The sequence below is a fragment of the Gopherus evgoodei genome, chromosome 3, assembly GCF_007399415.2.
Source record: "Gopherus evgoodei ecotype Sinaloan lineage chromosome 3, rGopEvg1_v1.p, whole genome shotgun sequence".
Classification (NCBI taxonomy): domain Eukaryota; kingdom Metazoa; phylum Chordata; order Testudines; family Testudinidae; genus Gopherus; species Gopherus evgoodei.
Genome location: NC_044324.1, coordinates 7,978,149 through 7,991,083, shown reverse-complemented (window position 1 = coordinate 7,991,083; position 12,935 = coordinate 7,978,149). Strand labels below are relative to the sequence as shown.

The 12,935-nt window shown below is 41.4% G+C and overlaps 1 protein-coding gene across 2 annotated transcripts in view; it reads right to left on the bottom strand.

Moving 5' to 3' along the window:
* Window positions 1-12,935, bottom strand: part of LIMA1 (LIM domain and actin binding 1) — a 45,763-nt gene that overhangs the window by 27,450 nt on the left and 5,378 nt on the right. For both annotated transcript variants that reach the window (XM_030554913.1, XM_030554914.1), the window contains exons 2-3: window positions 6,866-7,003; window positions 772-817 (exon numbers count right to left, since the gene is read on the bottom strand). In XM_030554913.1, coding sequence (XP_030410773.1) covers window positions 772-817; window positions 6,866-6,984 — 165 coding nt within the window. In that variant the 5' untranslated portion in view covers window positions 6,985-7,003. The remainder of the gene's footprint in view (window positions 1-771; window positions 818-6,865; window positions 7,004-12,935) is intronic.

Here is a 12,935-nt window from a genome sequence, read left to right as displayed (position 1 = left end):
TGCCATCGAATTGCTCACTTATGACTGAGGAAGCATGCTTGGAGAGGGAATTGCTCATTCCTTTTGGACACCGTAGTTAACCCTGTACATTTTAAATGAAGACTAAGCAGAGATTCTGCTTGTAAATGCAGACTTGCCATCTTAGAGCATTCTCACCCACCGGAGTCCCCTGATCCCAGAGCAGTGGGAGGAAGTGAAACTGTAATAGCAGAGACAAACAGAATGGCTCTCTCCTCCCCCAAGGCAAGTAAGTCCAAATGATTTAAAAATCTACTTCAGAGAAGGGACCCTGCACTTAGAAAGGAAAATAAATTAAAATTATTGGAAGCTGACAGCATCCCTTTAAGCTTCAAAATTTAGATAAGAAATGTGAAAACAAGCACAGAAACCATACAACTGCCTACAGCTCAGAAAACAGAGGTGGCCATTCATGTTTTGTCATTAGAACAGAGGACTCCGAGCCAGCTGCATCTTGGCTTCTACTTAGAACTGAACCAATGATTCAGTGTGTGACCTCGGGCAAGTCACTTGACTTTCCTGTGCTTCAGTCAATCCAGTGGGGGAAGACAGGCCAAAAGCAAGCCCTTGGTGAAAAAAGGCAAACGCTGCAGCTGAGCCAAGTATTCTTGCAAACAAGGTACAAAAAAGCCACAGCGCATGTATGGGTTGTTCAGCTTCCCTCAAGAGCAGCAGTCTCAGGAAAGGTGTAACACAGCTAGTCACCCTAATTTACATGATGCTTCTCATTCCAGAAGGATCATAAATACTTACATTTCTTTTTTTCTCTGCAGTAGCTTCTTCAGCTGCTTTCTGATACCTTTTGGGAAAGTGGAAGAAAAAAATTAACTGGACTACAAAGTTCCAAATCTTTTGGTGGGAGCACATTCACCCTGCAACAAGGATATTACATACTTTCCAGACCTCATGAACAAAAAACTGGAGATTTCAAAACACTTATCAGTTGATTGTCATGGAAAAAATGGTAAGACACAAAAGCATATGAACAATGTAACAAGGTACAGTGACATGTTCTTTTGAGCAATACAACTCTTACAGGAAAAAAAAAAAATTTAAAACCTATTGACTAGTAAAGCCATTAAAACACCCAGCAGTCATCCCACACTTCATTGCCCTGGACAGAGAGAACCAAAGCTAAGAGATTGTGAAAGACCTTGCTCAATTGGTTGCAAAGACTAAAAGAGAGCCCAAATAAATTGTAAAAAAGCCATAGGTTTTCCCACCAAAATGTTGTAGCGACGAACAACTTTATTTATAGTAATTAAAGTTCTACTTTTCAGAAGCAATGGATGGTAGCCTGTTTCCTATTTGGGTACATTTATATTCTGCCTCTGAATTCCCCAGTGTACCATACAGGAGCCTTACAACTCCAGCTGTCTTGCAGTCACATTCTTGCCATCATATCATTGGAATCAAACACACCACTTAGATCTCTCTTGCCTTCTTGGGGCCTGATGCTGAAAGATGCTTAAGTAACCTAAGAACAGATTGCATATAGGAAAATGGAAACTAGGTCAGATTACAAAGGATGAATATAGGCAAACAACACAGGAATGCAGGGGCAAGATTAGAAAGGCAAAGGCACAAATGAGCTCAAACTAGCTATGGGAATAAAGGGAAACAAGACTTTTTATCAATATATTAGAAGCAAGAAGACCAAGGACAGGGTAGGCCCACTGCTCAGTGAGGAGGGAGAAACAGTAACAGGAAATTTGGAAATGGCAGAGATGCTTAATGACTTCTTTGTTTTGGTCTTCACTGAGAAGTCTGAAGGAATGTCTAACACAGTGAATCCTTACGGGAAGGGGATAGGTTTAGAAGATAAAATAAAAAAAAGAACAAGTTCAAAATCACTTAGAAAAGTTAGATGCCTGCAAGTCACCAGGGCCTGATGAAATGCATCCTAGAATACTCAAGGAGCAGACTGAGGAGATATCTGAGCCTCTAGCTATTATCTCTGGAAAATCATGGGAGACGGGAGAGATTCCAGAAGACTGGAAAAGGGCAAATATAGTGCTCACCTATAAAAAGGGAAATAAAAACAACCCAGGAAATTACAGACCAGTTAGTTTAACTTCTGTGCTAGGGAAGATAATGGAGCAAGTAATTAAGGAAATCATCTGCGGACACTTGGAAGGTGGTAAGGTGATAGGGAATAGCCAGCACGGATTTGTAAAGAACAAATCGTGTCAAACCAATCTGATAGCTCTCTTTGATAGGATAACGAGTCTTGTGGATAAGGGAGAAGCAGTGGATGTGGTGTACTGAGACTTTAGTAAAGCATTTGATACGGTCTCGCATGATATTCTTATCAATAAACTAGACAAATACAATTTAGATAGGGCTACTATAACGGTGGGTGCATAACTGGCTGGACAACCATACTCAGAGAGTAGTTATTTATGGTTCCCAATCCTGCTGGAAAGGTATAACAAGTGGGGTTCCGCAGGAGTCTGTTTTGGGACCGGCTCTGTTCAATATCTTCATCAACGACTTAGATGTTGGCACAGAAAGTGCACTTATTAAGTTTGCAGATGATACCAAACTGGGTGGGACTGCAACTGCTTTGGAGGACAGGGTCATAATTCAAAATGATCTGGACAAATTGGAGAAATGGTCTGAGGTAAACGAGATGAAGTTTAATAAAGACAAATGCAAAGTGCTTCACTTAGGAAGGAACAATCAGTTTCACACATACAGAATGGGAAGAGACTGTCTAGGAAGGAGTACGGCAGAAAGGGATCTAGGGGTTATAGTGGACCACAAGCTAAATATGAGTCAACAGTGTGATGCTGTTGCAAAAAAGGAAACATGATTCTGGGATGCATTAACAGGTGTGTTGTGAGCAAGACAATGAGAAGTCATTCTTCCGCTCTACTCTGCGCTGGTTAGGCCTTAACTGGAGTATTGTGTCCAGTTCTGGGCACCGCATTTCAAGAAAGATGTGGAAAAATTGGAGAGGGTCCAGAGAAGAGCAACAAGAATGATTAAAGGTCCTGAGAACATGACCTATGAAGGAAAGCTGAAAGAACTGGGTTTGTTTAGTTTGGAAAAGAGAAGACAGAGGGGACATGATAGCAGTTTTCAGGTATCTAAAAGGGTGTCATCAGGAGGAGGGAGAAAACTTGTTGACCTTAGCCTCTAAGGATAGAACAAGAAGCAATGGGCTTAATGCAGCAAGGGAGATTTAGGTTAGACATTAGGAAAAAGTTCCTAACTGTCAAGGTAGTTAAACACTGGAATAAATTGCCTAGGGAGGTTGTGGAATCTCCATCTCTGGAGATATTTAAGAGTAGGTTAGATAAATGTCTATCAGGGATGGTCTAGATAGTATTTGGTCCTGACATGAGAGCAGGGGACTGGACTCGATGACCTCTCGAGGTCCCTTCCAGTCCTAGAGTCTACGAATCTATGAATCTCTTAGGCTTTGCAAATCATTCTTATTATTCTCTAGCCTCTGAACATGTCATATATGAGAGTTTTTTTAAAGTTAGATCACAAATCTGTTTGGAGGTTTAATTTTAAAGCCAAATTGTCAGCAAGTTACAGCCAGTTAGTGACACAGTAGCAGATTTGAAAGGACATTATAAACTCAGTTTTTGAAATATCTGCTGGTGCCACCCCCATGACTAAATCTTATCTGGTGGCCAAATCCAGTAGAAGAAACAATCTCTTACCACCCTGCCTATATTTGTACTCTATCACTGATTTTTGTATCAGGCCATTTGTTTACACTGTGTGCTGGATTTATGCATCTTGCATGGGAGGTTTCTCCCTCCTATGCCTCCTTTGTTAGTCTCAGCAGAAAGCCTGTGCTGCTCTCCTACTCCATGAGCTGCACAAGCAGCTTCCATTCTGAAGGACAGAAGAAAACTACACAAGTGCTTGCACTTGATGGATGTAGTTACGCTGGTCTAAGCCTTTGAAGATCTAGAGCAGTGATTCTCAAGCCTTTGCAGTGCTGACTCCTTTCACACAGCAAGCCTGTGCGTGTGACCCACCCTTATAAATTAAAAATACTTCTTTATATATTTAACTCCATTATAAATGCTGGATGCAAAGAGGGGTATGTGGTGGAGGCTGACAGCTTGTGACCCCCTGAGGGGTCCCAACCCCCAGTTTGAGAAACCCCGATCTAGAGTGTATTGTGCTACGAAGCTTCCAAGTTTGTTCCTCCATGGCAAGACACAGAACTGAAGTGAGCAACAAATGGGGCGAGTCCCTTGCTGCTCTGCTTCTTCCTGGATAGAGACACAAAGATGCACTGGAGAAAACAGACTGAAGGTGCATCAGAGGGTGGCCCTTTAAGGGAGCTGGCTTAGCACCACCTCTGACTAATTAGATGCATCCCAGGTGATTGACTGGATGTCAGGCATCACATGATCATCAGCAGGTCACCTGATCCTCAGAAAAAAGGCCAACAAACAGCTCAGTTGGGAGCAGAAAGACTGGCAGGGAACAGTTAGGCTGGTGCTCCAAGACTATTTTATTTGGCTGCTGAAATGAGGTGTGTGCAGAGCAAAAGCCACTGAAAACACCTGATTCTGGGCAAGACCGACAGCCCCAGGTAGCTAACTTCCATGACAATGGAGCATGTGGCAGAAATACATTTGTGTAACCAGGAGCTCAGGCTTGCGCAGGGCCAAGAGTTAATTAAAAACCTTAATTGATTTTTCAAAATAAGGAAATGCCTGTACAAGGAATGTGATTGGTTTATGGAAAAATGGGCCAAGATTACCAGCCCTGCATATCTGAGTGTAACTTCACTGGAGACAAGGGAGCTGCAGCCATTGGTAGTATAGCAGAATTTGGACATAATCTATCAATAGCCACTCATTGGGAGAGGGGGACAATTATATTCCCCAAATTTAGTGTTTCATTTCTAGGAGAGTAAGTTTCATCTCTTCTATCTCATTTTTTGCTGATTCTTTTGCCCATCACAACCCCTGAACACTAGCAATACCCAAAGAGTATCCATCATGGAAATGAAGTACTGATTTCAGTGTGTCTGGTAACAAGTTTGTCTCTCTGCTGTTCAAAGGAGTACACTACAGTTGTAACCTACAAGGTAAGATAAGATGGTGAGGTTCTAGCATATTGGATTTATTTATTAGTTTTGCACCTTTTGAAAGCTTTTGCTCAAATCCTGATTGGCCACTTGTAACAATTAACATGGTGATCTCATCCAAATTTATGAGAAATCTCTCCATTTTTGTACAACTGACTGCCATTGCTGGATAAGCCCGGGACTGGAAATGGCAGGGCAAGTGCATGGGTGAAACAAGGTTCATTGCCAGAGTTGTGCCTGAGACCCAGGCAAAGAGTGAGGTGCACTGGAAAAACATATCAGAAGACTGAAGGAGAAGGCAGCCTGGAAAGACATGGATGTTGCAGGCAGGGACTGAGGTATTGTGCCAGTATTGGAAAGGAGTCTGCACAATCTATGGTTTAAATCTGCACTAACAGCCCCTCAATTTCACTAATAGTTAGTCACAAACTTAACAAGTTAAAAGACAGGCAGTTTGCATGGTATTTTGGGATACAAAAATGGTTTTAAAAGCAGTAGATTTAGCTGAAAGAGCTGTAGTAGGATTATGTTTCCTGCTGTGGATTTCAAGATTGGTGAACCAAGTGGGAACTGAAGTGTCCTTTTCTAAATAGCCCTGCCATTGCTTTCATGAGGGTAGGGAAGCCGGGCTTGGTTAAAGTATAGTGTGGTGAATTACTCCAGTAAATGTCATTTTAAAGGATTATTAAAGTTTAGCAAATTGACCAGGCTCGATTTCAAAATCACAGCTAGAGGCAATTGAATCACTGACTACAGCCATAACAAGCATTTTCTTCCTTGCACTCAACACTTCTAAAGGACAAAATAGCATGTTCCAGGAATGGACTAGAGATCAAGTATTTAAAAAAAATAATTTAGAGGAGCAGCCTCTCATTTGAGGCTTCCACACATCCCATTACCAATTACAGAAGCTGATACCAGGCAATACTATTAAAATAGGCTGGGATTTTCAAAGCAGCCTAAGAGAGTTAGGTGCCCAACTTACACTGAAGGTCTCCACCTGCGGTCTGCACATTTCTCAGGTACCAATGACATGCAGTCCAGCAAGCACACTTAAGGTAAATGTTTGCTTAGTAGGGCTGCCTTCTTTCTTGGTTACAAGAAAGCGTTATTCTTTGAATGGGAAACCAATGTAAGATTCCACAGTCTACCTTGCCTCTCTGCAAGTGAACACTCCTCTAATAAAGAAAGATTAGAAGAAGCTAAGGGGGAGATCTATGAAGAACCCTTTGTGAAAATATTGTTTCTAGACTAGCCCTTTTAACCCCTTGGGTTTCCTATCAGGAAATCCATCACCGACAACTGTCAGACTGGGCTTCAAACTGGAATTATGCTGTAGTTGTGACAGGGGCTCCTACTTTCCACCACGCCTTGGAGAAAATGTAGGACTGGTGAACTTTGCATCTCATGTAAAGGTTGCCAAGATCTGTTTCTGATGAAAGAGTAAATCCATGGGTGGTAGCTACTAAACCCCAACTATGGATGCCTAACAGACTATTATGAATCAACCGTGAAGGTTGCACCTTCTCTTCCAGCAGGAGGGGGTGCTAATGCTGACAATGGCAGCCAGAAAGGGATATTGTAGTTCTATGGCTAAAGCATCAGGATTTGCCAACAGTCTGAAGAACATTCTATGCGTATGTTATTGCACAGAGGATGGGGTTTAACTGAATTTTAAAAAGGTAAGCAGTGCAGACAGGGAACTGCCACCATCAGCTCGCAAGGTGTCAGCTGCTAGGCTACACATCTGTTTTTGAACTTAAGCTTTAGATCACTTACTTGGAGAACCTCTCAAGGAGAGCTGATGACTTATTCTTGTTGACCAGAGAAAGCTCTTTGGCAGTGATTCTCAGAGAGTGTGAAGTCCATTGTCTTCTGTTAAATGGAGATGGCTCCATCTTGTGAAAGCAGAAATATCTATGAAAAACAAAGCAAAGAAATACAGTCAAACCTCGCAATAACGCACCCTGCTATAACACGAAATTGCATATAATGCAATCATAAGTTGGCTCCCCTTTAAGGCCTAATACCAGTGGTCCCCAAGACCATGGCAGGAGAGAGAAGCTGTGGCCCCGCGCCTGTCAGGGACAGAGAACTCTGAGGCTGCGGGCGCTGGTGCTCTCTGTCCCCGGCAGGCATGGGGCTGCAGCTACTCTTGAAGCCAGAGAGAAGCCATGGCCTCGCGCCTGCCAGGGACAGAGAGCACCAGCGCCCACAGCCTCGGAATTCTCTGTCCCCGGCAGGCACGGGGCCGTGGCTTCTCTCCCCTGCTGGGCACTGGGCGGTGCACATCAATGCACCGCATTGGGGACCACTGACTTCAACTGACCAGCTTGAAACCCCACTATACCGCAACCCCGCATTTATCACGATGGAATTTTTTGGACCCCAAGCATCGCGTTATAGCCGGGTTTCACTGTACTCAAAATGAAATAGTGATCCAAAAAGGATTTGGACTGAGTGGCTATAAATTGTCAGTCTTTATTTGGGCACTACAAGCAGGTCTCATATCATTGTTGCCAAGTAAAAGTCACTGCAGGCTCCTTGGATCAAGTGAATAAAAAACTAAATCAATAGCTCTAGATTATAAAACATCTTCAAGGAACTTTAATCTATTTTACTGGTAAAAACACTGACCATTGCAACAGAATGGGAAGAGAAGACAAACTCAGAGCGAAAAGGATGCTAATGTGAACCCCTCTGCAATTCAGATCCATAGGCTCCACGGCACAAATAAGCTCCAGGAAGCCCTGTCGGCCATTTCCCACTCTGGTTTCTAAAACAAACCTTCAGGCATTTATGCAAAAAGGTAAGAGTTATGAAACTTAAGAGGATGTAATTCCTATGCAAACATTGCTCATTTATTGTCAAGGTCTTCAGATTTAATGCAGCAGCCGCTTCCTTTGCGAGTTGGAACAAGTCCTTCCTCATGGACAGGTCTGCAAACTTGGTATTAAACAGCTCCCAGTTACCTAAAGGAATGGCTTTAAACATTCTGTACTCCTGTAAACTGGGACAAGGTTTTGAACAGCTCTTCAGCATGAAAGTGCTCAGAGAGAGAGAAACCAGAATTTATGCACATCCAATTATTTTTATTTTTTAGGAACAGTTTTGAGAGCCCCATGATAACGCCACAAATGATTTGGCTCAAAATAGGCATGTTGCTTGTTTCTCCTTTCTGTGATATTGGGGAGCAGAATATCAGTTGATCACGCTAGAGACACTGCAAGGTGACACTGTTTAAGGCAACATCTCTTCTCACATGTCTGAAGATTGCTCCCATATCTTATGGGAGCATAAATTGACAGAGGGATCCTTATAGTGTTACAGTAAAGAAATACGGCCTAGATTGATATTTTTTTCATCAGTTTCATGTTTTTAATTTGCAACATTCACAAGTGAAAAAAATATTTATTTACTAGACTCTGATGAGCCCTCAGAATATAGCTCCACAGATCCAGTCTTGGAGTAAAATCACACCTGAAATGGAAGCACTAAGAAGATTTGACAGTGTTACCTCAACTAAAGGCAGAGAACTAGCACACTTCTCTAGGGACTTTTTTCTAATCCATGCAAAAAAGGACCCAGAATAGGGAAAAATGTGTATCAGGATGATAACCTACTTTATGATACGATGCACTCATGATTACTTCCTGGTTTGAAAACAGACACTCTGCAAGCACAGCAAATCCAGGCTGCACTGTCATTGGATGGATTTCAGATTAATCTTTTCAGGCTACACTCCTGATGCAGTTTGAGCACAACACTTACAAATCTGTAGGTGGATAAGTCAATACATTCTAACTTTTTCCAACTTCAAGTACTGGAGATGGTAACCACTACTCATGGACGTGTCTCCACCAAAGACAGGGTTCTTCAGAACAGTCCATTTCAATTTCACTGGCACAGTGTTCCGAAAGGTCTACATGACTATTGTACTATCCAAGACAGCACATACTGACAAACCAGTGCCAAAACTGGAGTTTGCATATGAAAGCAAAACTTCCTATTAGCCACAATATCAAACAGTAAAAACAAAAACAAAAAAACAAAAAAGCATACTACTGGGTCCTCAAATGGTAGAAGTGAAAAAAAAATGGGGAGGGGGGGAGATAAAGGAATTACTGTGTAACTTATTTCTGTGCCAAACCTCAGAGACTTTCTATGTTCAGCTGAAATTTTCAAGGGCCAAGTTTCAAATCCCTGAAAAGGGTCACAAAGGGGCTTATGACTAATTTCAGTTCTGCATGGATTTGATATTACTGATGTCAGTCTCTTGACACTTTCCAAACTATGTACTCTGAAACATCTTTGCATAGTTAGGGCAGACAGAGCATGTGTTCACAAGATGAAAAGTGACTCAAAGTGCTTGTTTATAAAGTCTTGTCTCATGACACACTGAAAAACCAGTGATACCAACCTGTAAGAGCCCTTTCTGGCACAGAAAGGAAGCAGGTAGTGAAGCCCACTTGATAGCAAGCCACTTAGCAGCAAGATTCTTCCATACACAAATAATTTTGCATTAAATGTCTACAGACATTAAGGCCTTGCTAGAGCAAGGCTGCTGTGCTCCACTGTAAGTGGAGGTTAAAAGGTGCACAAGTTCTAGATACATTCCATCACATTAACAAGGCCTTGTCTACACCAAGAGATTTTCCTCAATTACAGCCATCACTGAGCAGCTGCTTTTGTGCAAACTGCAGCACAGGCAGACAAGGCCACCGTTTGCATGGGAATAATGCCTGTTTATGTATGGCTATAACCAAAGAAAATTTAATTGCAGACGAGTCTCTAGTCACCAGTTAATCTCTCCCTTCCTTCCAAGAATGCCAAGTAAACAAGGGACAGTGAACAGGCATAGCTGAGATTTGGGTGTAAGTGTAAACCACGTGCTAATATATCCCTCTCTTAACTACACAGAAATGCTTGTTAAAACAGGATCAGTTTCTCCATGCTTTGTACCTTGCACTTTTACATGTAATGCAACATACCTGTGCTTCACAGGATTATGTCTGCTGTTTAATGTTGGCTGAACATGACTGACATGCTCTAAATAGGGAGCATGTAAGGAAGCTGTATATCACTTTCAGTTAACTCTATTATGTAATTTTGCATCTTCACCCTGGTTTGTGTACACAATTCGGTGGAATAGTGACAAGAGTGGAATAAATTCATTTTTTAAGCAATTAAGATGCATACAAAGACTTTTCTTTTGTAATTTTTAATTTGTTGAAGGTCAGATCACTTACAGGAAAATCCTGTTACCAAGCTGATACTGATATTAAGATGCTGCACTGTTGTAACAGAAAGAATATGCAAGGGACGTTGAAAGTAAACAAGAATGTTTAAACAACACACCTTGTTTTAAGCACGAACATTCTGTTCACTTACCTTTGATAGTAATAATTTTGACTTACGGCAGATAACACACGCATTACATTTCAGATACCACTCCTTTACCTACAGTCACCTCTGTGTTAAAAGAATCATGACTCATTCCAGCAAACATCTCTTCCATAATGGGAGCAATCGCTGTTAATTTTTTTCAAAACTGAAACAAAGTAGCCTGCTTAATCTTGAATGGCTACACAGTGTACACACACTGAAAGTTGCCATGAAGATGTTAAGAATATGGAAACACAGGTTTATTAACACCTTCCAATATCTTACTTTGTTTAAAGATTCATCATGTTTCTAAAGCATCCATGCTACTTCCTAGCCCATTCTGGGTAATTCATTCCAGACCACTTCAAGAAAGCAATATTCATTGGCTACTATGAGTATTAGTTTACTATCTGTTTTGTACAAACATGCTCTGTGCTGCACAATACACACACATTCTCTGTCCCAGAGATTCACAATCTAAAGGACACAGACAGGGCACCCATAGACTTGCAGAAGTGTAGATAATAAAGGGATTACTTGCCAACAGCAACGTCTGTACTCCAAATGTATGCCTCCACAGTCCCACTGTAGAAGTCATGTGCCCAGCTGCATGGTTATGGAACCTTTTTGAGCAGTATTTGCCTGATAGGAAGCATGAGAAATCCCCTCAAACTACACATTCCATAGGGAGAGTACATAAATAACCTGCCTCATCAGCTCCTTTATCTGCCTGAGGAGCCATGGAACCAACTTCTTCCCTGCTTCATTCAAATCTGGCTGTAAATAATTTACATTGTTAGCATCAAAGATTAAAAGTGTTTATTTTAGCTTTTCAACTGTTTTGTTGTATTTATGGTACTGTAGTTCTGAGTTTCCTTGCATTTTGTCCAACATGGTTGACTAGTCTTATAAACCAAGAGTTGCAATAGCAAGAACGAGGATTTAAGAAACGTTCCTCTTGGACAATAAACTGTATTCTGCCTCAGACCACAGTGAGAAATTCCTCATGCATGTTGTGGAAAGGGACTCAAGTCAAATCTGTAACAACTGCAAGGCCTTCTCTACAAGGGATCCAAAGGACCCTATGACTAACCCATTAGCCTAGTCCAGTAAGAGATTCTCTACAAAATGAGTCTCCCAAGCATGACTAGCTATGCCAATGGGGTTATCACTTTGTGACACTATCCCATGAAAATCATCAAAACAGGTTTTAGGGGTTACAGAACCATGCTCCTGGGATGGAGGTAAGGAAAGCACCCCAATTACTCCTCCTTTGAATTTGTTGGAGGAGATCTGAAGTTCTCTCTGGAGTATTCTTCACTTAATGAGCCTTCACTGGCATGGAAACTACAGTTCTGGAGTAAGATGGTACCATATATGGAACCAGGTGGGTGCATGGTTCCTGTCAGACCCAAGCTTGGTACCACAGCCTTCTCTGAACTGAGAAAAGCAGGTTCCCTGCCACGCCACTGCAATGCCACATGAAGAGGAAACTAGCTCAGACACAGGAACATCTGACTTGAATATGACTACTCATAATACATGAAGTTAAGAACATACAAGTCTCTACAAGATTACAGGTTTAGTGAATATTTTAGTTTGTTTTATGTAATGATACTAGAACTCTGAAATAGCATTATAACTGTCGAATACACTAATCACTCAAATTAAGATAACCTATTAAAACAGCCTTGCAAAATTCATCTTGAGCTGAGTTAGTGTTGGGGGGAGAGTTAAATGGGTTAGTAAACTAGCATTTTTATCATCATTGTGGAAGGGCGGATGAGAATATTTGGAACCTGGCAAGTCTTCATGACAACTTACAAAAAGGTGGAGTAGAAAATGGTCCATCAGCCATAGCTAAACTTCACTGTTTGCATCACAGCCACTGTAAATTAAAACCTTATATTTACCATAGTAGAGTAAAACCCATATATATGTGGAAGATATAGAGAAAATATTCATACACAGATTCAATTCCCTATTAGTTAGCTGCCTCAAGGTAGGGCTGAGTGGTTTGTTTTTAAAGACATTTATATTGATGTGTTTGCAAAAAGAAACATCTGCTATTACAGCTCATTAGTTAATAGCAAAAGGGACATCTGAGCTGAGCAGTGGGACCAACAAAGTAAAATCAACTGAAGCAGAGCAGAGGTATACACTGATCATAGAATCATAGACGATTAGGGTTGGAAGAGACCTCAGGAGATCACCTAGTTCAACCCCCTGCTCAAAGCAGGACCAACACCAATTAAGTCAACCCATCAATGACCCACCAATCCACCAATTCATTACCCCAAATCTTTTTTTTTTAAAAATCAAAATAAAATATATGCCTCTAAAATATGCACTTCTATCAGTTTATATTTCTGATGATAACCTACACTGTAGCCATGTTGATCCCAGGATATTAGGGAGACACTATGGGTGAGGCAGTATCTTTTATTGGACCGAGAGTGACAAG